This window comes from Papio anubis, chromosome 4 (assembly GCF_008728515.1).
Source record: "Papio anubis isolate 15944 chromosome 4, Panubis1.0, whole genome shotgun sequence".
Classification (NCBI taxonomy): domain Eukaryota; kingdom Metazoa; phylum Chordata; class Mammalia; order Primates; family Cercopithecidae; genus Papio; species Papio anubis.
The window spans coordinates 59694965-59722311 of record NC_044979.1 but is presented as its reverse complement, the minus strand read 5'-3'; the positions used below and the strand labels follow the sequence as shown (position 1 = coordinate 59722311).

Here is a 27347-nt window from a genome sequence, read left to right as displayed (position 1 = left end):
ATATGAATCATCATGTAGGAAAAAATAAATGATTTTTTCAATAAAATAATTTGAGGACTCATGAGCAAATAAAACTTTTGGCATTTTTTTGGTTGCTGTTATCACAGGTAATAAATGTTTATCACCCGGATTGTAGTGATAGTAACACAAGTGTATACATATGTCCAAACTTACCACATTGTATACATTAATTATGTACTCTATTGTTTTTGTATACCAGTTATACCTTAGGAAAGCTGGAAACAATTGGGCATTTCTATAAAAATACTTTCTACTTCTGAAGTAAAGTGATGACTATTTAGAACCTGACAAAACATTGAACCAATTTTCTTTTTCCTTTTTCTTTTTTTTTTGTTTGAGACAGAGTCTCACTCTGATGCCCAGGCTGCGGTGCAGTGGCGCGATCTCGGCTCACTGCAAGCTCCGCCTCCCTGGGCTCCAGCCATTCTCCTGCCTCCAGCCTCCCGAGTAGCTGGGACTACAGAAGCCCACGCCACCACGCCCGGCTAATTTTTTTATATTTTTGAGTAGAGTTAGGGGTTTCACCGTGTTGTTAGCCAGGATGGCGTGATCTCCTGACCTCGTGATCTACCCGCCCTGGCCTCCCAAAGTGTTGGGATACAGACGTGAGCCACCGCCCCTGGCCTTTTTTTTTTTTTTTTCTTTTTTTTAAGATGGAGTCTTGCTCTGCTGCCCACGCTGGAGTGCAAGGGTGTGATCTCAGCTCACTGCGACCTCCGCCTCCCAGGTTCAAACAATTCTTCTGCCTCATCCTCCTGAGTAGCTGGGATTACAGGCATGTGCCACCACACCCAGCTAATTTTTGTTGTTTTTTTTTTTTTTAGTAGAAACAGGGTTTTACCATGTTGGTCAGGCTGGTCTCAAACTCCTGACCTTGTGATCCGCCCAAGTTGTACCTCCCAAAGTGCTGAGATTACAGGCGTGAGCCACCGTGCCCGGACAATTTTCTTATTCCATATGAGATTATTTTATGTATTTGAAAATTAGTTTAATGTTTTCTCACTTCTCTGGGATGCCCAAACTAATTAAAGTATATATTTCAAGATAAAAAATAATATTTTCATATTTTCCTGCTCATATTTTTCTTTATTAATTTTATACTAGGCATATTCCTTAGAGTTGAGCTGTAACTCAGCCAGTGTGGAAGATAATGGGTCTCTTTGATTAGACAATCAACTACAAAACAAAACTCTAAAGATTTTTGCTGTTTTTTTCTTTAATGGGAAAAACACAGTATAATTGTAAACTGCAATGAGCTATTAAAAGTAAAAGAAATGTACAAGGAAATTGTTTTTAAATATTTGCGGTTGCCCCACAAGATGTCTAAAAAGATGTCTTTAAGGATATGTTTAACTCCTGTTCTAAGTAGTCTTGATTTAACTCACGAAACAATTGAACAAAGAGACCGGGCGCGGTGGCTCACGCCTGTAATCCCAGCACTTTGGGAGGCCGAGGCGGGCGGATCATAAGGTCAGGAGATTGAGACCATCCTGGCGAACACGGTGAAACCCCGTTTCTACTAAAAATACAAAAAATTAGCCGGGCGTGGTGGCGGACTACAGGGTCCCAGCTATGCGAGAGGCTGAGGCAGGAGAATGGTGTGAACCCGGGAGGCGGAGGTTGCGGTGAGCCGATATCGCGCCACTGCACTCAAGCCTGGGCTTTGTCTCAAAAAAAAAAAAAAAAAAAAAGAATTGAACAAAGAAAAAAAATCAAATTCTTAAGAAAATGTTGTTTTCAATAAAACTGTTTTTCTAGTTTTTTTTCCAATACCAGTAACTTTAATATCAAAAAATTCAAAATCATCATTCTGCCTGTTGTTAACGATTAACAATGTATCTTATTTGTTTTTATGGGAATGCACCTTTTTTCATTAGACATCTAATTTGAAATAAATATGTGAGTCAGAGAAATATTGGTTTCAGCCAACCTGCCATAGGACAATGGAAACATTTCTTACTAAAGAGTCGATCAAATTTTATGAGGTGTCATTGACTAAAGATGGTTTAGTGAATATTTTGGGGCTCCTATTTTTTGTTCTGTGACCAACAGGGGAAGTACATAAACCGTGACGGCATAGACTTCTCCAACTAGTATTCAAGATACCATGTGAGAACACTCTCATTAAAATAATCATAATACAGAAAGATATGGTGTTAAATTATTAATGAGATTCATTTCTTTGAGTTAAATGCTGATAGGTTATATGATAGTGATTTGGAATTCAAATTCATATTTTTAAATAAAATCATCAGTATACTTTCTTGCTGCTAAGATAAACTAGTTAGAAACTTTTTTGAGTTGTCCTATATTTTGGAAACATTGAAAAGGATTTTACTATAACTTATTGTCTATCTCCGTGGATGAATTGAATATTGTAATGCTTTATGTATCAATACCTTTTTTCAAAGTTTTTTAACTTTTCACATGTGTTCGATAACATTTAACTTTTCTATGGTGAATTATATTAACTTTTTATCATAAATTTTACCATATATTTTTTAATTGTACTTTAATCTTAAAAATTCGAAAATGCCTTTTTCTGTTTTCTTTTTTAGCTCAGTTTTCAAAGGATCAGCAGTGTGTGTGTATCATTTATCTGATATACAGACTGTGTTTAATGGGCCTTTTGCCCACAAAGAAGGGCCCAATCACCAGCTGATTTCCTATCAGGGCAGAATTCCATATCCTCGCCCTGGAACTGTAAGTATCCAGGAAAAATTCTTTGTTATGATGCTTTATAAAAATTCATTTAACAGCTGGGTGCGGTGGCTCAAGCCTGTAATCCCAGCACTTTGGAAGGCGGAGGTGGGCAGATCACGAGGTCAGGAGATGGAGACCATCCTGGCTAACATGGTAAAACCCCGTCTCTACTAAAAATACAAAAAAATTAGCCAGGCGTGGTGGTGGGTGCCTGTAGTCCCAGCTACTCGGGAGGCTGAGGCAGGAGAATGGCGTGAACCCGGGAGGCGGAGCTTACAGTGAGCCAAGATCGTGCCACTGCCCTCCAGCCTGGGCAACAAACAGAGCAAGACTCTGTCTCAAAATAATAATAATAATAATAAATTCATTTAACAAGTAATGAATATCTGTGGGGTTTTGGGGGTTTTTTTTGAGACGGAGTCTCGCTGTGTTGCCCAGGGTGGAATGTAGTGGCACAATCTCAGCTCACCTCACCCTCCGCCTCCAGGATTCAAGCAATTCTCCTGCTTCAGCCTCCTAAGTAGCTAGAATTACAAGCAGGCACCACCACGCCCGGCTAATTTTTGTATTTTTAGTAGAGTTGGGGTTTCACCATGTTGGTCAGGCTGATCTTGAACTCCTGACCTCATGATCCGCCCGCCTTGGCCTCCCAAAGTGCTGGGATTACAGGCATGAGCCACCGCAGCCTGAATATCTGTTTTAATTAAGGAATAACCATGTGAGAAATAATTTAGAGATACTTCATATAGAGATAGTGCCATTTCTAGGAATCTATTTAGATAGAAATTATGTTACATACATCTCAAAGGAAGAAAATTTATGTGTTAGCAAATAATTACAACAAATGAGATGTAATTATTCAAAAAAAAATTTATAAAGTAACACAAATTAGAACGATTTAACTATAGGCAGCTTTCTAATTAAGAATGGTCTGAAATAGAAGTACTGTTATTAAAGCAGGTAGATATATCCGTATCATGCAATATTAGTAGTATTAGGGATACATTGAAAACTCAGTTTTCCAGCTGAAGATACAGAGAGTGCACTTGAATATTAGAACCAGAATTTTTCTAAGGGTCCATTGATAAGTCCTACTCTTTCTTTTTCATTTGGCCTATAATAATGCTGCCTTCTAGAATGTTGATTAGTTTTTGTTTCTAAAATGTCAGACAGTACACCGAGAGATGTTATACAATTGAACATTAATAGAAATGTAATCTTACATCTCTGTATTTCATAAAATAGGGTTATAATTATAGAATGGATAAATATGAACATGAATTTATTTTAAAAATCAAAAGATAGATACTAACAGTTAGGTTAACAAGGTGTTCCTTTTTTCTTGAATTTGAAATTATCTTTGCTAATATTCTTCCAAATAATTATCCCATATGATTTTTACTAATTGTTGATTCATTTTATCTTTGTTATTAGAGTTTATTTGCAATATTGTTTACTCCTTTATTTTCTTATCTTAAATTATACTATTGTTCATTTTTTGAAAATTGAAAATATAGTTTGCTAAGCCTTTAAAGAGCACATTTTATACCAAAATTTTTAAAGCTTAAGTTTCATTCCTAGCTAGGAAGCTCAAAGTTTAATCATTTATGTGTATTTTGTGTGGAACAATTGATCTTTAATTAACTTTGGAAAAATTATGGGAATTGCTACTTATTCATAAAAAGATTAAACTTCTAGGTCATGATTATAAGTGACAACAAAGTCCTGTCACAGAATTTATATTATCCTTTAAGATGATCTCTCTTTGATGTTCACAGCTTGAAAGAAGATGGACAAAACATTAATTTTGTATAAAACAGGGAAAAGCATCAGCGGATACAGCCATTTTAAGATTGGGGAGTGCTGGATAAGAAGCAGAAATTATTTAAGAGAAAAGGAAGGGGAGGCTGAACAACTTTGAAATTCCATTATATATCAAAGGCTGTTACTATTTTACTCAACATATTTTGTGCATTTTCAGAGAAGAATACACTTTTGAGAGTGACCTGCTGTTTGAAATTGACCTAGTCATAGACTCATCTTAATATGGAAAACTAAGAGGTGGTTGTGTTTACATGTGCTTTCATCAGTGATTCTTTTGAACAACATATAAATGGGGTTACTACAGGAGCATTTGATTTGCAAACTCAACAAAATTCTGTTCCCACCCAAAAAAAACTTAAGAGAAACCCTTCAAATAAAGATCTTACCAAGATAAAAGAGAGCCATGCTGCTCGAATCAGGGTTTGAGGCCTCAGAGCCTCATGCAGTCTGTGCTGGAGCCAGCATGTACCTAGCTTACATGAGCAGATAATGTGCACCTCTTCTCAATTAAGAACATTAGAGTGGTAACTTGAAATCAGCCATCGTGAAACTATTTACACCATGGAAACTGACAAATGCTACAAATTAGGGATTTTTTTTCCTCAAGAAAAGTGACCTCTGACATTACCTCTCATCAGGCTCTTCACCCAGGTGACAACTTGAAAGGCACCTTAACAGGTGTAGAACTCAGAGAATCACTGTGAGAAAACCACTCATGTCAGGCAGCAATTGTTCTACATAAAATGTAAGAATACTAAACCCTTTTTAGTAAAACAGAATAAACCAATGCTAAATTAGAAAATTCTGCTAACAGTCCCACTTTTCACTGTTTTTTAGCTCTGAAGAATGACCATTTGTTTCCTGTTCCAAAGCAGTGTAGAGTAAGCCAGGGTTAGCACCACACATCTGCAGCAGACTCCGTGAAAAAAGGGAGTAGTCAGGGTTTGAGAAATATTTCTATAATGTGGTTTCTTACATCTGGTGTTGAGACCAGAGCAGCTCCTTTAAATCAAAAAATTGTCAGATGAGTGATCCTTAGAGAATAAAAGAGGCAGGGTGGAGGAGTGACCTCTGGAACTCCTCCTGGAAAAGCGTACCTCCCTGAAGATCCTATCCCTCCACCCTTCAACCAGCAAAACATCATGAAGTCAGCTCTCTGACTCAGAGTGGCAGTGTCTGTCTCTTCCTGCACTTCCAGGGTTTAATATCGTCTCATGTAGCCAAACCATCTGCAGCCAAGTAATCCAAAGTATTCTCTCTTCTCTAAGATTAAGAATGTTGCTTCTGAAGTCCTCCCAATGAAGGATCAACTGTGATTGTCCTACTTTTATTTTCCCATACAGTAGTATGGTTGCCCAGTCAACCCCATAAATATATGGCTGTGTTCTTAAAGAAATGAGACTGGCGGAAATCTCATACCCTCGTTCTAATGTTCCCTATAGGTACTTCTTTTAAAGCACGGTTGATAGCTCAGTTAGCAAACGACCCCATCAGCAAGCCCAAGTCAGTAGGAAGAAGTCTGCCAATTGTGTCATAATATTTTTCCATAAGTAATTCAAGTTTGTGGAAGAAACAAAGACACTTTTGGTATGTTGCAAAGGGCAGCCAAAGAATGAAAATTCTGTGGCCAAGCAAGCATATTACATTATTCTGCTGCAACGTGTATAAAGCTTTTGCAGGAGATTGTTTGTATATGTTGTATATCCTGTTAAGGCAGAACTTAGTGAAAGTGTTCAACTTGAACATCTCTTTATAAGTATAACAGAGTCATGTGCTTCCATCATCATGCTTTGGACAGGTCGGGTGCATGCAAAGGATCACAGAAAATTGATGATCCACATAGTCAGTAGTGGCAAGGATACGAGAAGTTCATTGCTGGCAGTTTTGTTGATTACATACGTCTTCTGGTTGTGCTTACATTAGAGTATTTCTGTTTCTCTTAGATGTTTGAAAACAGGAACGTTTCTAAGAAAATTGAATGCATAAGACATACAGACATGAAAAATTAATTACATGTCATCTCACATCGTTATTCAAAACGTGAATAAAATTTAAAAAAAATAAATATCGAAGTTTAGAGGAGAGAGAGATTGTAGTAAAACAGCCTGATTTGAAAAGGGATTAAAAAATGTAAGATTGAACTTGCCCTAAAGAGTGATTGGATGTGAATAAATTGGGTAAGAAAGGAAGGGGTTTTCAGATGCAAGGTACAGCATACACTACAAGACACAGATGGAAATGAATAAGTGAGTTTTCAAAGCTCTGTGTGGGTTAGTAGGACTGGAATGGTGGGCTTTTATATGTAGGGGAGGGCAAATATAAGGAAGATGAGGGTCAGCTAATACACAAGTACAAGTCTTCAACTATGTAATTTTTTGGGCTTCAAACAAAGGGCTTGGATTACCAAGGTTGAAACATAAAATATGAGTTTTTCTCAGTATACAAATTTCATAGACCAGTACTAGAAATAAACCTAGATTCTAGAGTGCCACTAAGACCCTTTATATATCTATATACCACTCATCCCCCACATGTTAGGTTAAGATCCCCTCCACCATGGTAGTCACTCTTTCTCTGCCTGGTTTTGCATTATTTTCTGCAATCTGTCTTCAGCCTCACCTCCTACCTCTTTCCTTCACTTTGGGCTCCATGATCCAGCAATGCCCTAGGAATTACAGTTCTCTAAATACTCTAAATTTTGTTTTCTCATCTCTAAACATCTTCACTGACCTTGGCAGCTGTAAGTTCTCCACTATTACAAACTCAGTTTAAAAATGTTGGCTCTTGACTATGTAGGGAAACTGATCCTAAACCAAAATTGATGATTTATCTTACATTTGTCTCAAGTTATTACTTTTTGTCATAATATTGTTATTTTGCTTTGAATATGTCTTTCTTACTTGAATACTTGTGTCTAGAAGGTAACAGTAATTTTATATTATTATATCCCCTACTGGGCACATCAGAGTGCTTTTTGGATAAAATATGTCCAAATAATGGATACGTATATTAATATATAAGTGTATTCTGAAAACTGGCCTAATGGATGTGAAGATTAAGAGAACATTTAGAAATTTCAGAGGGCAACAGATATTTATGAATACCTGAGTATAGGAAAGAAGTTTGGTAAGGACAATTGCTGTTACTTTCCTAACATGGCATTCTTTTTGTTCGTAGCATCTTATCTCACACTTTAGTAATCAGAGCCCTTGAACTGTCTTTACTCAAAAAAGGAGGGGTTATCACTGCTTGATAAACAAATAGCTAGGAGAACTGAGGAAAAACACTTAAAGGAGAAGTTTACTTACTTAAAATTACTTAATGATTATTTGCAGAGTAAAATTAATGTTCTAAAGAATGAAACACCAGCCTAATTAGTGGACAGATACTTTACGATAGCACATAGATGTTATGTTATCTTGAAGTTTCAATAAACATGCTTTATTATATTGCAAGGTGAGAGAAAAGTTAATCACTTCTGATTTATTCTTGGCAGTATGACACTGAGCAAACTCAGTACTGCAGATAGAGTCTGCAAAGGGCAATCAATTTTTGTTTGTGTTACATTATTAGCACTCATTGTCTTATCAGCAGAGTTGATTCCATGAATCAATAGAAGAATTAATTATTATGAAAAAGAATTATTTGGTAAGTTTGAACATGTACTAGGAGACACTTATTTCTAGGTGATAAATTCATGCGAGGATTAAAAAAAGTCTTGTGGGGAATATTTTAATGAATGCAAAGTAACGTCTTTGATTCGATTTGCTTAGATTACCTCTTTAATAACTATGGTGTTGAACAACCTTGACATAATTGTTAACCTGGATTTCAGTTACCCTTAAGGAAAAGCCAGAGACTAGGCACTGATAACTTAATAAGCTTATCTCACATCAAACTGTACTAACTAGAAATTATGTAAATTGTTTAGTAATGTATGCTAACTTTGATTTTTCCAGAACTTAGAAACGGGAATGCTTGCAAATACTTAAGGAGACATATCAGTTTAGCAAGCCATAATTAGTGGTGTTTTATGAAGATCTGGAACTATTTAAATTACCCATGCATTGCTCTTTCCATGTTTTCATGCAGTGAGCAATGTAGTTCCCTTTTTCCACTTTGTGTGACGATTGAGGCTAGAAAACACCCATAATTCTGTATTTTGCAGAAGTATGGAACACATTCATCAGCTTAGAACAGCCTCAAATTAAAACTTTTGTCCTCATTTTGGTCTTCATTGTGAGCAGTTTATAAACGTGTATTTAAATATAATACGTTTTACAAAATAAAAACGTGAACTCCAGATGAAAGTCTAGTTAATGGAATAAAGAATGAGCGGTTTCGTTTTATTACTTGTCTCATTACTGCTACTCTTTTAAGTCATTTAATTGCTCCTTGTGCCTTTCTACAAAAAGAGAACTATATTTATCAGATCTGTAAAAAGTTCTAGTCTAGTAATGTTAACTGGTCAAAGTTAGTCTAAATATTGCACTCATGATGATGCAATCTAAATGAGTGAGATGATATTAGTAATCGGCTGAGATCTAGCTGCACGTGGAGGTCTGCCTGGCAGCATTGGCCTGAAGGCACTAATGCTGTTGGACAGCTGTTGCAAGGATTTAACCTGGAGATTGTCATATTTTGTTTGGCCCCCCCACGTTGCTATTCTTTTTTTACTGAATCAACATTAAACACTTGGCAGATTTTACATAAAACTCCACATTCTGTCTTCTGCTGAGGTCTGGAAGCACGAGGATTTTATTCCTGCTTAGAAGCAGTCAGCTGGATAAGTGTTCATTACCATCTTTGGATAACACATAACTCCCCAGTTTGTCACAGTCCCCATTGCATCCTGCTATTTATGTCTGATGCTGTGCCTGTTGCTATTGAACAGGCAGCTTGCTTTGTTACTTTCCTTTTACCACATACCTCTCTAAAGAAGATAAATGAAAACTAACACAATAGTGCTGTGTGTTTCAAGAAAACTATAACATAGTGTTTTTGTTTCTGGAAGTAGAGATATCAACAGGAATTTCATATTGACAGGTATTTAATAACATTAGTAATAATGTTGTACGTGTTAAAATATTATACCCAATGGTTTTTCTCATATAGCTTAACACTCAGATCCAATTAGTGAGTGAGTTTGAGTTCTGGCCTCAGCAGTTGCCAGCCTACCCTTAAGTTTGGCCTTAGGTACCCTACGAATGGAATCTTCTCAGAGGCCCTTGTCAGGTTCTCTTTCCAGAACTGCTGACGCTGTTCAGCAGTCCTTTCTCCAGATCTCATTCTTGTTTTCTGCCTGCCCCTTTGGACTTAATGCTCTGAAACTTTTCCCTCCTGGCCAGAATTGAGGCCCCTGTTTCATACAGACCCTGCACCAAAATTGCAGGCCAGATACAGTGAATGATATAATGCATTCATTCAGCTACTCTGGTGATTATCTACTAACCAGCTCTGTTATAAGTCTGATGACAAAACAATAACAAAATAGACTGGGTCTAGTCAGCACAAGCTTGCAATAAAGACGCAAGCAACTGATATATAGTATACTGTTAGTTAAAATAGGGCTGTGAAGAAAAATGGCAGGCCAAGGAGACAAAGTAGAGATGGAGAAGGGGAGATACTTTTATATGTCATCACTTTCAAGAAGCAACTTTTGAACTGAGAACTGAATGAGGTAACAGAAAACGACATGGGATGTTCTGAAGAGGAGTATGCTGGGCAGGGAACAGCAGGTGCCGAGATCCTGGAGGGAAGGTATGCTTGAGGCTCAGGAGCAGCAAGACCTATAGTAGGAGGGGCAGGCTCAGGCCAGATCATGCAGAAGCTTGTAGGCTGTTCTAAGCTGTTGGTATTTTATTCTAAGGATAATGAATGGGATCTTTGATAGAGGGGAGTTACCAGATTTAATTTAACACATCCAGTCTAAGCTATCTTCTTTCTTCTTCTTTTCTTCTTCTCTCCTCCCCTTCTCCCTCCTCCTCCTCCTTTCCTCCTCTTCCTCCTTTTTTTCTTCTTCCTTTTTTTATGGAGATGGGGTCTCACTTTGTTGCCCAGACTAGAGTGCAGTGTTGCCATCACAGTTCACAGCAACCTCAAATTCCTGGGCTCAAGTGATCCTTCTGCCTCAGTTTCCCAAGGAGTTGGGATCACAGGCATGCACAACCACACCTAGCTAATTTTTAACTTTTTTCCCAGAGATGGAATTTTGCTGTGTTGTCCAGGCTGGTCTTGAACTCCTGGCTTCAACATCCTCTCATTTCAGCCTCCCAAAGTGCTAGGATTACAGGCCTGAGCCACCTAAGCCCCTAAGTCCCAATTTCTAAGCTCTCTCTTTTGGGAGGGCAGATCAGATGAAATAAAACTTTTACATGTCAGAGTTTGACTGAATTTAATGATAATATGACTGACTTTAAGAAGTAGCAGCATTAGATTGTGTCCACTAGTTTTTGTTTTCCTAACAATATGGTGTCTGGCACAAAATAAGAAATAGAAAAATGGTGAGTGAGAAGGGTGAAGAGTTATTTCATATACAAGATGGCATCAGCTCTTCTCTGAAAACAGAATAACATACAAGGACTTAGCCTAATTCAAAGTTAATACACACAGTATTAATCATCTACAGATAGTAAAACATAGTCATGCTATTTCTTTTCACCTCCATAGGTAGCAGATATGCTTAAAACAACTGGAGTTTCTAAGTGATTTCAAAAGTAGAGAGTTTTTGTTATTACTAGAACAAGGCAACTATTTTATTAACTTGGTTCTTTAAAACTTTCTTTCTAGTGTCCAGGAGGAGCATTTACACCCAATATGCGAACCACCAAGGAGTTCCCAGATGATGTTGTCACTTTTATTCGGAACCATCCTCTCATGTACAATTCCATCTACCCAATCCACAAAAGGCCTTTGATTGTTCGTATTGGCACTGACTATAAGTATACAAAGATAGCTGTGGATCGAGTGAATGCTGCTGATGGGAGATACCACGTCCTGTTTCTCGGAACAGGTAAATATTTGAGCCCAACATGTGCTTTAATATGTAGTAAAAGTATGTATTAAATATAGGTAGTAGGTAAGGGCCATGATACTGAAACTAGAAAAACTCCAATAATTACTTCTGTCTAGCCCTTAGTGAGATATTTAATCTCTTTTTGCCTCAGTTTCCACGTCTGTAAAATGAAGCTAATAAATAAATTATAGAGTTCTTGTGAGGAATATATATATATGTATATTTTTTTTAATATATAATACATATAATATATGTAGGTAGGGCTATATGATTTTCTTGGCAATTTGTCATTACAAGATATTTGTATGATTTCTCTGCTGCACTTTCCACCTGAACTGGAAATGAACCAGCTTTGTGAAAAACTTCTACTTGTCTCGATGGAAAAAAAAAAAAAAAGCAATGATTAAGTACTAGAATTGCATCCAGACATAACCGAAGCTGGTTTATCCCTTATTTAATAAGCCACGTAGTTAAGTGTTCCTTTCAACAGAAACAGACTCTGTGACTTCTTAATCAGTACCTGAAGCCATTTTCTAAGGATAATGATAATGACAGATAGCATGTTCAATACAACATTTGGAAGTTAATGTGACTCAAATATAGACAGGTTTTTTGAAAATATTGATGGCAGTCTTAATACATCTACAAATTCCATCAATTTACTTTGATAGAAGTTGAATGAAAATGTGCTTGTTTATAGACCCACACGATAAGGAATAACTAGCATTGTATGTTACAGAGCAGTGGTTCTCAAAGTGTGGTCCCTGGACCAGCAATATCAGTGTCACTGAGAACTTGTTGGAAATACAAATTCTGAGGTGCTTCCTCCAAAATTCTAGGGATGAAACCCACTCATCTGTGCTTTCCCAAGCCCTCTAAGTAATTCTGATGCACACAAAAGTTAGGAACCACTCCTCACGTCTTTCACACCCTGGCTGCTGGTCAGGCAGTAATTTAAAATCTATTTCAAACATCCCTAACTACCTTACAGGAACTGATGAAATCTCTTCACTTACAATAACACTCCTTACAATAACATCTTATTGTAATCTTAGAACTACTTTATGAAATTAGGTAGTTTATTAGGAAATAGACAACACGTCTGTAAAAGTCATTATAAAATATGGCAGTGGTGGAATATGTGTTCTGGATTAAGGGATAAATTGCATTCATACTTCAATCAATTTAAGATGTGGATACTTTTTCTTGGCTCAATAAAATTTCCAAAGTGTGCTAAGATAAGGATTTTATTTTATCCTTTCTTTATTCTTAAAAACCCCATATCTGAATGTTTCATTTTCATGTAATTTCAGCTTTACTGGACTGAGACTGAGAATCTTCTAAAATGTACTACTACATTGGTTATCCTTTTTGGCATCCTAGGTTGGCATCCTTTCCCACAGTTGGACATATCTGAGTTTTCACTAGTCCTCTCTTTGCTTGCCTGACAGCTGAGGAATAATCCTTCCTTCCCAGAATAACTGTTCCTCACTCTGCTCTCAATTTGTATCTCATCCTACCATCTCCAGGACTTTTGTTATCAATTATATTCTTACTCACTTGATTCTTCCATTTCATCCTCCACTGAATCCTCAACTTAGAAGCCTTGCCAGGTTATGAAACTAGATATCTGTCTTTACCCACTGCCACCTCTGCTGTTTTGCAGATTTTGCCAAGGTCTTGCATGGTCTCATGATAAGAAAAATACAGGCTTTTAACCACTGAAATACCTCTGTCTCCTATTTGCATCAGTTGGCGTTGGAGAATCTCACTTTACCTATTGCTCCAGTCATGTGTCAGAGGATTCTCCTCTCTTCCTAGTGGTTCCGTCTTAGCTGGCTTCCTCCTGCCCATGAATGTGGGTATTCCTTGAGGTTCTGTCTGTGGTCCCCCCCATTTTTTTTTTTTTTTTTTTTTTTTTTGAGATGAAGTCTTGCTCTGTCGCCCAGGCTGGAGTGCAGTGGCGCGATCTCGGCTCACTGCAACCTCTGCGTCCCAGGATCAAGATATTATCCTGCCTCAGCCTCCCAAGTTGCTGGGATTACAAGTGCGTGCCACCATGCCCAGCTAATTTTTATATTTTTAGTAGAGACGGGGTTTCACCATGTTGGCCAGGATGGTCTTGACCTCTTGACCTCGTGATCCGCCCACCTTAGCCTCCCAAAGTGCTGGGATTACAGGCATGAACCACCACACCTGGCCTTATAGTCCCCTTTTTTAAGATACTCCATGTCCATCTCATTCATTCACTTGGCTTCAATTATCCATTCTGTGCAAACAAAGCCCAAATGTATATTGTTATTCCTTACCATTTCCTATGCTCAGTGTTTTCATGTACAGTTGACTGTTAGATAACACACATTGTATAACCCATTAACATTTCAAACATCATGCTTCAAACTCAATTTATCCTGTTTGAAAATTCTCCACCCAGCAGTTAATCCAATCTCCCATATTTGTATTCATTACTGAACATTTCTCTCAAAGTTCTATCTCTCTTTGCTATATAATTTCTTTTCTAGGCACATCACAGTACCTGATAAGCTCAATAAATATTTGTCAAGATAAATTGAAAATCATAACTATGTCCATTGTTACTCATGTAATATGAATTCATAAATGTGACTGTAAAAGCTAATCTTCATTCGCATATAAGCTTTGTTCTCCACAGATACAGCCTTCATGTAAGTGACTACAAAGATTTGCTTTTAGCCTTAGCTCAATCATTCAACGTAGAGTTTGTGTTAGAAAAACAGTTTTCTTTTTCCTGAGGCTGTGTGGTAATTTGGAATATTACCTCTCCATAATGTCTCATATTACCCAGAAAAGATGACTGTTTTTTTTTCTTGTGAGGCCTGCCTTAAAGGTGGACTTAGATGCCACAACTAAGTTGTTGTTGTTGTTGTTGTTTTTCATGAAAATCTACATGAAATAATTGTATTTTCTACATAAAAGATGTAGATTTCATGAGTGGAATTTTAAGCCATTATGAACTGTTCAGCAGTGTTTATTCATAGAAGACAGAAAGAAGCATACTTTTGCACAAATTCTTTGGCTTTTCTTACCACATAAGTTTCTGGCACCATTTCATAGAATTTTTATTTTGGTATTTAAACACTTGTGTCATTTTCAAAAACAATATTTAGGCATATGTTTTTAATTGTAGTGGAAGCTGCACTGATGATTGCTTACAAAGCCACAGGAGTCTCTTGAGGATCCCATCTTAATAGGAAAGTGTGTGCTGTGGCAATGCCCCAGCATCTTACTGAAGACATGGTAGCGCCCTTAGCCACTGGACTTTACTGTTATTACAGGCTGCATTATAATTTTTAAACAATGATTTCAATTTATCTGAGTCTCTTAAAAACCAGTATATTGGTATAAAATATTTACTGCGGCCGGGCGCGGTGGCTCACGCCTGTAATCCCAGCACTTTGGGAGGCCGAGGCCGGCGGATCACCTGAGGTCGGGAGTTTGAGAGCAGCCTGACCAACATGGAGAAACTCCGCCTCTACTAAAAATACAAAATTAGCCGGGTGTGGTGGCGCATGCCTGGAATCCCAGCTACTAGGGAGGCTGAGGCTTGAACCTGAGAGGTGGAGGTTGTGGTGAGCGAAGATCGTGCCATTGCACTCCAGCCTCGGCAACAAGAGCAAAACTCCATCTAAAACAACAACAACAACAACAACAACAAAAAACTACTGCTCAAGTAGTTCTTGGTTTGCTGGTGAAATTTCTCCCAAAGAGAGTTCTCTCTCCCTGTTTGTAACTAAAAGAGACAAAATAGCGTTTTTGGAGGAGAATCACAGGTCATTGCCCCAGGATTTCCCAGCATTATATATCTAACTGTCTTGGGAAGGATATAACATTTCTAGGGTGTTTCCAGGTCCCCTAGTGTCAGACAACCCTTCAGCTGTTATAAACGAATAATGATGCTCCAGTTATTGGCACAGGGAAGCAAGTTTCTCTTTTGTCTTTTTTTCTGTATCATCAAGGAAAATTCAGGGGAATTCAATGAAGACATTATTTGTCAAAGAAGATGCCATGGGGGAAACTTATGTGACAGTTCATTGGAATGCAAATAGGATTCCATGTAATGATATTCACTTTGAATATTATGAATGATTTTGTAGCTTACAGAATCTCCATGGTAGATGTGTGAGCTCTGTGCCTGGTAACTGTTACAGTTAGCCCGGTACCATTATCATGTACAACTCTGACTGAATTTGAGATACTGACCTTCTACTTCCATCAAACTGCATCGGATTATTTTTTGTGTTGCCAGATATCAAGCAAAATTAATTAATTAATTAATTAATTTAGAAAGAAAAGAAAAAATGGAGGGAGGAAGGGAAAGAGGAAGGAAGGAAGGAAGGAAGGAAGGAAGGAAGGAAAAGTGAGCTTTGTCCTCTGACCTTTTATTTCTTATGGTTTTCATTATTGCTATCTAGTCTATGGGTTGGCAAACTGTTAATATAACCTGTGGCCCAAATCTAGCCCACTGTATGTTCTGTATGGTACATACACTAATAATGTTGTTTTGCATTTTTAAGTGGTTGAAAAAATAAAAAGCAGAATATCTCATGAGCAGTGAAGATTGTATGATTTTTAGATTTCAATGTCCATAGAGAAAGTTTTATTAAAATATAGGCATACCCATTCATTTACGTTTCATCTGTGGCTGCTTTTGTACTACAGCAACAGAGCTAATTAGTTGCTACAGAGACCCTGTAGCCAGCCAAGCCAGAAATATATATATATATTGGCCTTTTATAGAAAAAGTTTGCTTGTTACTGTTTTGGTTGATCATTGTAAATTTTTAAAAAATTAATACTTCTTCAAGAAGCTATTTTCTAATATGTAGATACAATAAAGTAATTCATAATGTTACCCAAAATTAATGTTTCTTCTTTTATCTTGAGTAAAGAAAAAATGCTGCTACTTTGTTAAAATTTAAACTGGAAACTATATTTATTTATTTTCCCACCCATTCCTGATACTACTGTCTATAAAAAAAAAAATCACAGGTTGAAAACATGTATTTTAAAATCAGCACTTCCCTTTTATTCTGTAGTATTAAGGCTATAGGTGTTTTTATGTTCTTTCTCTCTCTCTCTCTCTCTTTTTTTTTTAATCTTGAGGAAGGGCTATAAAACAGCAGGCAAGGGTTCTCATAGGATTAACATTTCTATTTTAACTTTGCCACCTACTGCTTGCATCCAGGCCGTTTGTTCAAAGCAGACTGTGTTACACAGTCAAGAGATTTTTGCTGGTTTTCCTTTTGCTTCTGGAGTTATGAAAATATTTAAGTGTCTGGGTCAGGTTCAGAGACATTCTGTAAAATTTATATTTTTAACACTATACATGAATCAGAATGACGTGTGGTTTTTGATGAAAGACTGAGAGTATTCTTATGAATGGGTGTTAGAGGTTTAGGATAATTTAATGCTATTATGATTTTTTAATGTAGGGTCAATACATGTGGTGTTCTGCTAACATTCTTACATAGTGTATACTGTTTCATGCTTCTTATTAGCTTCCATTTAACTGGAGGAGTACTAAGTTGGAATATTAGTTCCAGGAAGTCCTCTGAAAGTGTGGAGTTTTGAAGTGTGTGTCACATATTTGAATAAAGCTTTAAAATGCTTGCCTTGTAGCATTAGAGGATAACTGCCTTCATAGTAACTAAGCAGTTCTGGCAGTTGCATCTCTTGGAATGGCACACTTAATGAACTGCAGAGCCAGGAATTTTGATTTTTAAAGAACTCCTTAAAATACCCCATGTAAAATTTGATAGCTGGAGCAGTGCATGTGAGTTCAGAAGCGATGACCGTCAGCTGGAAGTTGTGCGTGAATGTCACTCTGAGGATGATGTCTAGATGTCTCTTTTGCTTTGGCGTAAGGAAAAATCCCTTTGTAAGTTACTGATTTTTAATAACATTGTGGGTCACTGCTTTCCAAAGCAGAACGTGGAAACCTCTGAGAGTTTACCATAGATTCTACAGGGATTTTCACAGCAGGAAATACTAATGGAGCAGAGTAGAACGATGGCTGAATTGATGGGAGATAGATGATAAGTCACGGTGTCATGACTACTTGATCATGTAGAAGAGTAGCAAAGAGGGGTATGTGAAGAGAGAGGGGAAGAAAGGAACATAGCCCTGAGTGAATACTAATCTAGAGGCAAATGTTGTCATTTACATTTTACTTTAAAAAGAGAACTTATTAGAAATAAAAATAGGGCTCATTGCTGAAAAAATTTGTTTCAAAAAGCAGAATTATTTTTATTTTAGCTCCTCTTCGGACACCTGTTATTTTAAGGACAGTTTAAAATATCATATAATGATTGTATAAAGAATATATACATGTAATGTGTTATATATATGTTGTTATATATAATAATTGGTTCTAGTCTGCTCAAATTACCCATTTATTTAGTATTCTGACTTAGGCAAATATATATTTACAGATTCCTAAAATATTTTATTACTATTATAATGATGCTAATTAAATTTATTTGCAATGCTTATCTTTTTCCAGGAATGCTAAATAAATTATCTCATCCAACCCTTATAAATATCATATGAAGAATTGTAAGAATGTAGGTGCCATGGAGGGCAGGGATATGGGTTTCATTGATTGATTGCTGTATCCTTAGTACCTAGACTAGTGCATCACTCACAATAGCCACTCAATAGATATTATTTGAATGAATGAGTTGCATTTATTATTTGTCATTGTTTTCAGGCGGAATCACAGATAAGTTAAGATCAAAGAGATAGTAGTTAATATGTAATACAACCAAAATATAAACCCATGCCATCTGATTTCATATATTGAACATTTATTCTCTTCACATTTTTACCTCATTTACCATAACTACTTTACATTTTTTCCTTAAATGAAGTTCATTTCATTTATATTTTCTCATTTTACTATGAATTAAATGTTTCATCCACATATATCCTGATGATATCCCTGATGTGTTGACATTCAACATTAGCATTGACATTGCTTTGTTTGAATGATACCACTCATTTTAACGCATCCATATGTTGTTACCAAGTCTTACATGTGAACAAGATTCATCTTGCAAGATGACAGAGAAGACTTGGACGAACTGCACCTTGGAACAGACTGAATTTTTGTGTGAATTAACCTATGTGCTCGAATTTAACCTATGAATTTGATATGTTTGTATCAGTTACATTATGGCTAGGAAGAAAGGAGATAAAACGTCGGGGCAAGAAGGGAAGATGTGAAAAGGGAGTAGAACTTTACCTTCATTTTTGATGTATCACTAAATTTTTGCCCATTTACAATTTGTGTTAAAATGGGACTCATATCTATATTCAAAATGTCTTACACGCTCACCAAAACACCCATCAAACTCTTTGGCATGTTTTTGTTTCCTTAATTAAAATGGATTCTGCATATATTTGGAGAGTTTAGAATATCATACAAGGACCTAGTGGCTCTCAGCAGGAGGACAGAGGGCAGTGATTCGCTCTGCACCGCTGGCTCATTTACTACTGAATCCCTGATGTTTCTCTAGATGACTTGAAAACAATTACAGTCACACCTCATCCCTGGGTGTTGCCCCTATTTAACCCTCTAGTGATATGAATGTAAGAAAAATGTTCTAGCCTGAAGACATTAAATGATGCAGTCTATTGTCTGTGTGTCAGGAATAAATGGCCACACTAAGTTTTTGTTCTTGATGTGCTGCCAAGTTTCCGTGAGGCAGACTTGGCAGGCTTTGTCCCGAGGAGAAGAATTCACAGCCTGCTGCTCAGTCATGCCAGGCCTTCCCTATGTGAGTATCCATAGGAAGGCTATAGCTGCCAGTTGTGGTGGTTTTTGCAGAAAGCTGATTTTAAATTTTTTAATTTAACTTGGAAAAGTTCAAATTCTAGAAAATAGAAGGAAATGTTTCATTTTAGGATGTGAAATGTAGTATAAGTTAGAATGAAAAGATCTGAAAACAGAGTTTCTGAGGAAGTCTGTGGTACTAGAGTCGTATGTGTTACAATGAGTTGCATTCTTATTCTTCTCTTCCGCTAATGGGGCGGGCAGAATAATGCCTCTGTCCCAAAAGATCTCTATGTCCTAATCTCTGGAACTGGGGACATGTTATCTTACTTGCGAAAAGGAACTTGCAGATATGTTTAATGTTACAGACTTTGAGATGGGGAGATTTTCCTGAATTGCTTGGGTGCGCCTATTCTAATCACATGAGTCCTTAAAAAGCAGAGCTTTCCTGGCCATTGTTAGAGATGTCATAGTGGAAGAAGTGTCAGAGAAACGTGACTTAGCTGGCTTTTGAGATGAAGGAATGAGACCATATGCCAAGGAATGCAGGTGGTCTCTAGAAGCTGGAAAAAGCAAGGAAGTATATTCATTGTCCCTAAAGCAAGAAAGCAAGAAAGGAACCCTCTCAAAATCTTTTGTTAGTGCAGTGAGACCTGTGATGGCGTTCTAGTTTACAGAACTCTAAGATAATAAATTTGTGTTGTTTTTGAGACAGGGTCTCACTCTGCGGCCCAGGCCGGAGCGCAGTTATGTGATCTCAGCTCACTGCAATCTCCGTACCACGGGCTCAGGTGATCCTCCCAACTCAGCCTCCCGAGTATCTGGTACTATAGGCGCACACCACCGCACCTGGCTAATTTTTCTCTTATTAGTAGAGATGGGGTTTCTCCACGTTGCCCAGGCTGAGCTTGAATTCCTGGGCTCCCAAAGCCATTTGCCCGCCTCGGCCTCCCAAAGTGCTGGGATTACAGGCATGAGCCACTGCACCCGGCCTTCAACGTGTGTTTTTAAGACACTAAATTGGTAGTAATTTGCTCATGACAGCAATAGAAGCTTAAGACAACTAGCTTTTGAGTTATAACTTAATCTATGCTTCTTTTAATAATTTTTAAAATAAAGATTAATCAATTCTGACGTTTTAAAACTCTGGAAATGTCCTTAATGATTTATGCAAAAAGATAACATGTTATGTTCTAGAGCTTTTCTCTACCAGTAGAGAATAACATAGTAATATATCACAAAGATGTCATTTATTCAGTCATTAGAATTTATTGAGATTATTGCATTCCAGGACTTACGATATATAAAGAAAAATGGCAACATCATTTTCCTTTAAGAATCTCTTGACTCAGTGGAGGAGACAATTTAATCCAATTCAGTAAATATTTATTTTGCATGGGAGTATTTGAGATAGTGTTCTACTGCCTGATACGTATTTGAGATAGTGTTCTATTGCTGTATAACAAATTACCACAAAATTTGTGGCTTAAGGCTACATTCATTTATTATCTTACAGCTCCCAAGGATGATTGCTCTCTGATCACGGTCTCACAACAAAATTTAGCCAGGCTACAATTGTTTTTTAAAGTTCAAGGTCCTCTTTCCAAAAGCCCACCTGGTTTTTGGCAAAATTCAGTTCCTTACTTTTGCAGAAGTAAGGTCCTTAGCTCCTTGAGGCCACCCACAGGATTTTGCACATAGATCTCCTCATCGGCTTTTTAAACTGTGGTTGTTTGCTTCTTCAAGGCTAGTAGAGTCTCTCACTTCAATCTGCTGAGATGGGGTCTCATATAATCATAATCTTGATATTGACATACCATCACTTTTATATTTTTCTGTTGCTTAAAAGCAAGTCAGATGTTCCACCTGCACTCAAGAGGAGGAGTTATATAAGAGCATGACTCATTGATGGTTACCTTAGAGTGTGTCAGCCATGACCCATACACGTTTTTAGGTAGATCATTTTTACAGTGTTGTAGAGGATACATTAAAGACAGAGGAAAGAAAATAAGATTCTTTATAGGTTATAGGTAAGAAATGCTGAGAGCCTAAATTAAGACAGGGGTTAGAAATGACATTATCTGGTCTAAAAAGTATTTGGGAGAAAGGACCTGATGATAAAAAATTGATTTGTGGCTTGATTCATAGATTTATGACTTGGCAAATGGTGGAAAGAAATACCATTGACTGATCAAGGTAAGAGAGAATCAGCAATCAGATTTGGAGAGTGATGAATTCATTTTTGTTAATAAATGGCACACTTACCTCCTCCTTTGACCTACTGTGCATAAGAGTCTAAATTGATCACTTCAAGTACATTATTTCGTTAAAACCCCACAGCAACCCAATAAAAATCATTATCCCCATTTTACAGTTGTGTAAATTGAGGCTTTGAGACATTAAATGCTTGCTTAGGATGGCAAAGCTAGTAGGAACAGTAATTAAATTCAAGCTCTGTTCTGTCTCACAACAAGTTGAAGATTTGGTGGACTAATTCAGACAGGTAAGTCAAAGAGGGTGTTATAGAGAGCACTGTGCTAGAGCTGGAGATCTGGGAGTTATTAGCAATGTGGGTGTTAGCTGAATCCATGAAAATGCTTGAAGTCACTCTAGGACACTATGCAAATAAGGATTTAACTCTTGGAGCTCATTTAAGGGGTGGGAAAATAAAGAATATTTACTAAGAAAATGGAGAGTGATCATACAAGTAACAGGAGAATAAAAGAATGTGATATTGTGGTGGTCTTAAGAACAAACACTGAAAGGAAGGAAGATGCAGTGGTCAGGATCATCAGACATGGCACAGTTATAGCTGAGTGCCCTGGTAGTGGGTTGTTTTCCTCATCCTATCTTCTTACACACTAGTAACATTTGCCAGGAGAATAACCATTTCAGATGGAAAGACCTGAGACATGAACAGAAGGAAGTAGGAAGAGGTTAATAATGCAAGTAAATGGGTTGTTTGATGGCCACATTCTGAGAGGAAAGATGTTTTCCTTACCCAGGCACCTAGAAATGTAGATAGATATTCAAGGCCAGTTTATGTATGTGGTTTAAACTTTGAAAACTAACACAGAAGAACCTATCTTATGATAAAAAATGGTGCAAGAAAACAGGTTGAGTGACCATACAATTCATGAATCCCGGATGAGTAATTCTCCCCAAACAATAAAGGATTAAATAGAGAAGGTTAGCCCTGAATTTACATCTTTGGAAATGTAGTTGTTGCATCTTTTGTGTAGGATCAGTAAAAACTTACATAATAAGCCTTCTTTATTGAAGATGTGTCAGTTTATCTGAAATTAAAGTATAAATAGAAACAATTCTTAATGTAATGAAACAGGAATACTAAAACGTGATATATAATTTTTAGTAATTTACAAAGTCCTACAACATTAATTTCAGTGATTCCTGAGGCCCTATGTGAATATTCTTCAGCTATATCACAGGAAATAATAGTAGCAATTCCTTTTTTGGTGGATTATCACTTGAGCCAATACTGTATTATGGTGTTTTTTTTAACCCTCACAGAGAAAATTTGCTTTTAGAACCAGAATATACAAACTTACTAAACACTTTTTGACACATTAGATATAGCAGATATTTTTGTGAGGACAGACACCTTAGTTGAATAAATAAAGTATTAGGTCAAATCTTAAAAGGGAACATTTTATTGTTTTCTGCTTTTTTGGTATGTTTCAATTAAAACATAACTTAGTCATTCATTACATACTTTCTAGTTTAGTAAAACCACTGGCCTTAAGATTTCTCTTTCAACTTCATCCCAGAAGTCTATTTTTCAATTAACCTGCCTAAAGGTTTAACTCTGAAACTTTCTACAACCATGATGGATGCAAGCATGTGTGTGCACCTATAAAAATCTAGATCAACATATGGGAACATCAAGAGATTTCTAATTTTGGTTGTGACTTCTCCAACACCTTGTATAAAACCAAATACAAGGCTGGATGCAGTGGCTTATGCCTGTACTCCCAGCACTTTGGGAGGCCGAGGCGGGTGGATCACCTGAGGTCAGGAGTTTGAGACCAGCCTGGCCAACATGGCAAAACCCGTCTCTACTAAAAATACAAAAATTAGCTGGGTGTGGTGGCATGCACCTGTAATCCCAGCTACTCAAGAGGCTTACGCAGGAGAATCTCTTGAATCCGGGAGGCAGAGGTTGCAGTGAGCCGAGACTGCCACTGCATTCCAGCCTGGGTGACAGAGCCAGACTCTGTCTCAAAAAACAAACAAACAAAAAACACCCCCAGAAAATAATGTATTAGAATGTTTTTTAATGTCATTCCTGGATGAAAAATTAGGGAATATAGTTTGGCATTCAAGTTTAAATCCTGCCCTCTATCACTTATCAGTTGTATTACTTCGAGGAAATTATATAACATCTCTAAGCCCAGTTTCCTTATAGGAGAACTTTAAAGTAGACTTTATAGGTTTACTTTAAAGACCAAATGAGATAAAATATGTATAAGCCTGAGTGTACAACCTAGCAATTAGTAAGCATTCAGTAGAGACATACACACACTTACCTATATAATATCTATTATTGAAATCAATCACACATATCTATGATGTATGTTATATATATTAGTATATATCTATGCATTTAATACGTATTTTGAATGTTTGTCACATGTCCAATACTGTTCTATTCACTAGACATAAGCAGTGAACAAAACAAAAAAATGCATCTCCTTTGACAGAGCTCGGATACTTGTAAGCAATACAAACGGTAATGAACAATATGCATGCAATTATTTTCTAGTATCAGCTACATTTGAGTACCCACTATATCAGGAAAAGCTGAAAGCAAAAAGTATATATATTTTTAAAACTTCAGTGACATCATAGATGAATCCCTTGGTAGTACGTTGGTGGCATTTCTTTCATTTGGAATTTGTAGATAAAAGTAAAAACCACTGGTGTATAGCAAAAGAACATAAATAATTTATGTAACAGGTGAAGAGACAAATAGGAAAGCCAGTTTCAGACTATGGGGAGTAAAATTAGTTACAATCTGTAGAATTTACAAGAAAGGTTCACGTGGACTCTTTTCTTTGATCTTGAACAGCCTTGTCAGGTGTGTAGGGCAAATACTGTATTCACATTTTATAAAGAAACAAAGGATTACAGTTGGCAGGTTTTACTCTATACTGTTTGCAAGTGCAAAACGAAAATGAATAAAATGGAAATAGAGGACATTTGTTGCAGATTCAGGAGAAGGAGGTGTATTTTCTTTTTCTTTGTAATTTACTTGGCAGTGTTGTAGGGGCTGCCATTAACTGGGTGTTAATGAGAAATCGTTATCTACTCCTGAGGGCCATTGATAACTGCAAAAAGAGAACCTTCATAGAGCACGGTCTTGTACATACATGGTGTTCAGCGTGTGAGGAAACAGTACAAATTAGTTGTATTCCTTCTAACATAACTGTTGGGCAGACATAGTGGTATCCTGATTTAGTAAAGTCGTCTTTGTAGATCTGCTTTTGAGGATGTACACTCATCGTTTTAGTAAAAACAGGAACATACATTTCAGTCTATAGCTTCACTTAACTATGTCTCTTACATTGTTATTGCCAAAGTTACATATGCTCATTGTAAAAAGGATCTAGAAAATATTTTTTTAAAAAAGAAAAGCAATTACAGTTTATATTACCTTATTTGAAACCAAGTGTGCCTCAGAATTCAGAAGTAGTTGAATAGGAAAAGGTAATGTATTCATATATATGAGGTAACATGACTTGCAGAACCCGGGACCACACCCTGTAATAATGCACAGTACTGTTTCTGCAGCGAAACAGAAATCTTCAAACCCTGTGTAAAAAAACAACCGCCATAAATAGCCTGAAGTCAGTGCAGGTCAGGTTTTATGACCAAATTAGTTCAAGTAAGGACAGATTTTGCCACCAAAGAAATTTAAGAAAAAAGAAAACAAACTTGTGAGTTTTATAATTGTAGATAAAAGATAATGGGCCTGCATTAAAAATAGAATATAATTCCCTACTTAATACAGGGATTAGACTAAAAATACTGATTTTTTTAATACTCTGTAAGATATCACATACAGGTCTGTTTGACTTTTTAATTTATTTTTTAGAGTAGATAGTTTTATTTTTCTGTCAGTAAGATTTTCGGAAATGGGTCAGCTTTGTTCTTATTTCAGCTTTTACCATGTTCTCAAATATCTGTAGCAGTTCCAAAATTTCTACCTGTACACCAGTTAGCACTAACAAAAAGAGAATCATACCGGATTCTCATTCCTTTTGGAGTTTCCATTTTGTACCAATTCCCTTCATGCTAAAAGGCATCCTTTAGAAATTTCTCCAAATGCAGGAGGTCTGCAGGCAACAAACTTTCCATGCTTTTACTGATTGTTTTCACTTTTTTAAAAAGAGTATTTTTGTGGATATAGAATTGTGGGTTCACTTAGTCTTGTCTTTCAGCATAAAAAAAAAAAAAAAAGTCATTCCATTATCCTCCTGGCCTCCCTTGTTTCTCATAAAAACTTACCAATAATTATGTTCCTTGTTCTCATGACAATGTATTTTTTCTCTTGTTCCTTTCAAGGATTTTTCTCTATGGTTTGTTTTCAGCAGTTTACGTAAAATATGCCAGGGTTTGACTCCTTTAACATTTCTTCAGCTTGGTTATTAATGAATCCTTACATCTGCAATGTAATGTTTTTCATCAAATTTGGGAAGTGTATGGCCATTATTTTTTCAAGTATTTTTCTTCTCCAATCTCTCTATTCTTCTTGTGAAACTCTAGTCACATATATGTTGGACCATTTGATAATACATAGGCCAAGAGGGTCTGTTCACCTCCTTCAGTCTTTTTTCCCTCTGTTCTTCCAATTGCATAAATTCTATAATCTGTCTTTAAGTTAATTGACTGTTTTCTCTTTCAACTCTTAATACTTGAATCTGCTGTTAAACCCATGGAGTTAATATTTTATTTCTGTTATCATACTTTTAGTTCTAAAATTTCCATCTTGTTTGGTGGATAGTCTTTATTTCTTTTCTGAATTTTCCTGTCTGTTAATTTGTTGAAACCATGCCTTCCTTTAGTTTTTGAATATATTTCTTTTATTATTAGAACATATTTATACTAATTACAGTAACTGCTTTAAAGCTGTTATTTGCTAAGCCCAGCATCTGGTTTATCTCAACTTTGTTCTTCTTGACTCTTGGTCCTGTTTTCTCTCTTTCTGATATATAATGAATTATGTTGTTGAATCCTGGAAATCATGGATAATGCCCTGGGCTTGAGTTCTGTTTTCTTCCTCTGATGGTGTTCATTCTTATTATAGCAAGCACTTTATTATTAGCTGATCGCTTTGCGCTTGTTTGGACTTGTACTACTCTTTGTTCGAATGCATATGCTTAAAGCATGTCACTCCAATTTTACAGGACTCAAACTCCAAAATCTCTCCCTTCCACATCTTACCAGATTAGGTTACGGGTTTTGTTAGGGCAGGCCTAAATTAGGTCTTACTCTAGAATATGACACTTTAAAAATCTCAGCCTTTCTTGTGTCAGCTGGATGTCACGGTTTTTAACAAGGTGTTAATGAGATCTGACTGAAGCAAGAACAACTTCATCCAGCTTTGCTCTTCCAGAATTGCCAAACCTGTAATTTATCTGAACAGTTTTCTCAAGTAGCACCTGCAATCTGGTAAGCCTCTGGTGCTCTCATCCTGCATATGTAGCCCAGGACTCAAGCACAGACTCACAGAGTGTTTCCACGTGGATTTCTGAAACCCACTTTCTGGACGCCTCCCTCTCTCTGACACTCTGTACCACAGAACTGATTTCTTTCTGCTGCCCCACATTTTCGTATCTGCCTCCTCATCTTAGTGGGACCACCATGTTCTGCTTGAACACAAGCTCTCTGAACCTCTGTTGGGATTGTTCCCAGACAGAAAGTGGGGGATGATCATGAAGATTAGCTTGTG

The 27347-nt window shown here is 36.8% G+C and overlaps 1 protein-coding gene across 3 annotated transcripts in view; it reads left to right on the top strand.

Annotated features, from left to right (window-relative positions):
* Positions 1-27347, top strand: part of SEMA3C (semaphorin 3C) — a 177591-nt gene that overhangs the window by 119458 nt on the left and 30786 nt on the right. For all 3 annotated transcript variants that reach the window (XM_003896396.4, XM_021936127.2, XM_021936128.2), the window contains 2 exons: positions 2580-2724; positions 11338-11560. In XM_003896396.4, the coding sequence (XP_003896445.1) occupies positions 2580-2724; positions 11338-11560 (368 nt within the window). The remainder of the gene's footprint in view (positions 1-2579; positions 2725-11337; positions 11561-27347) is intronic.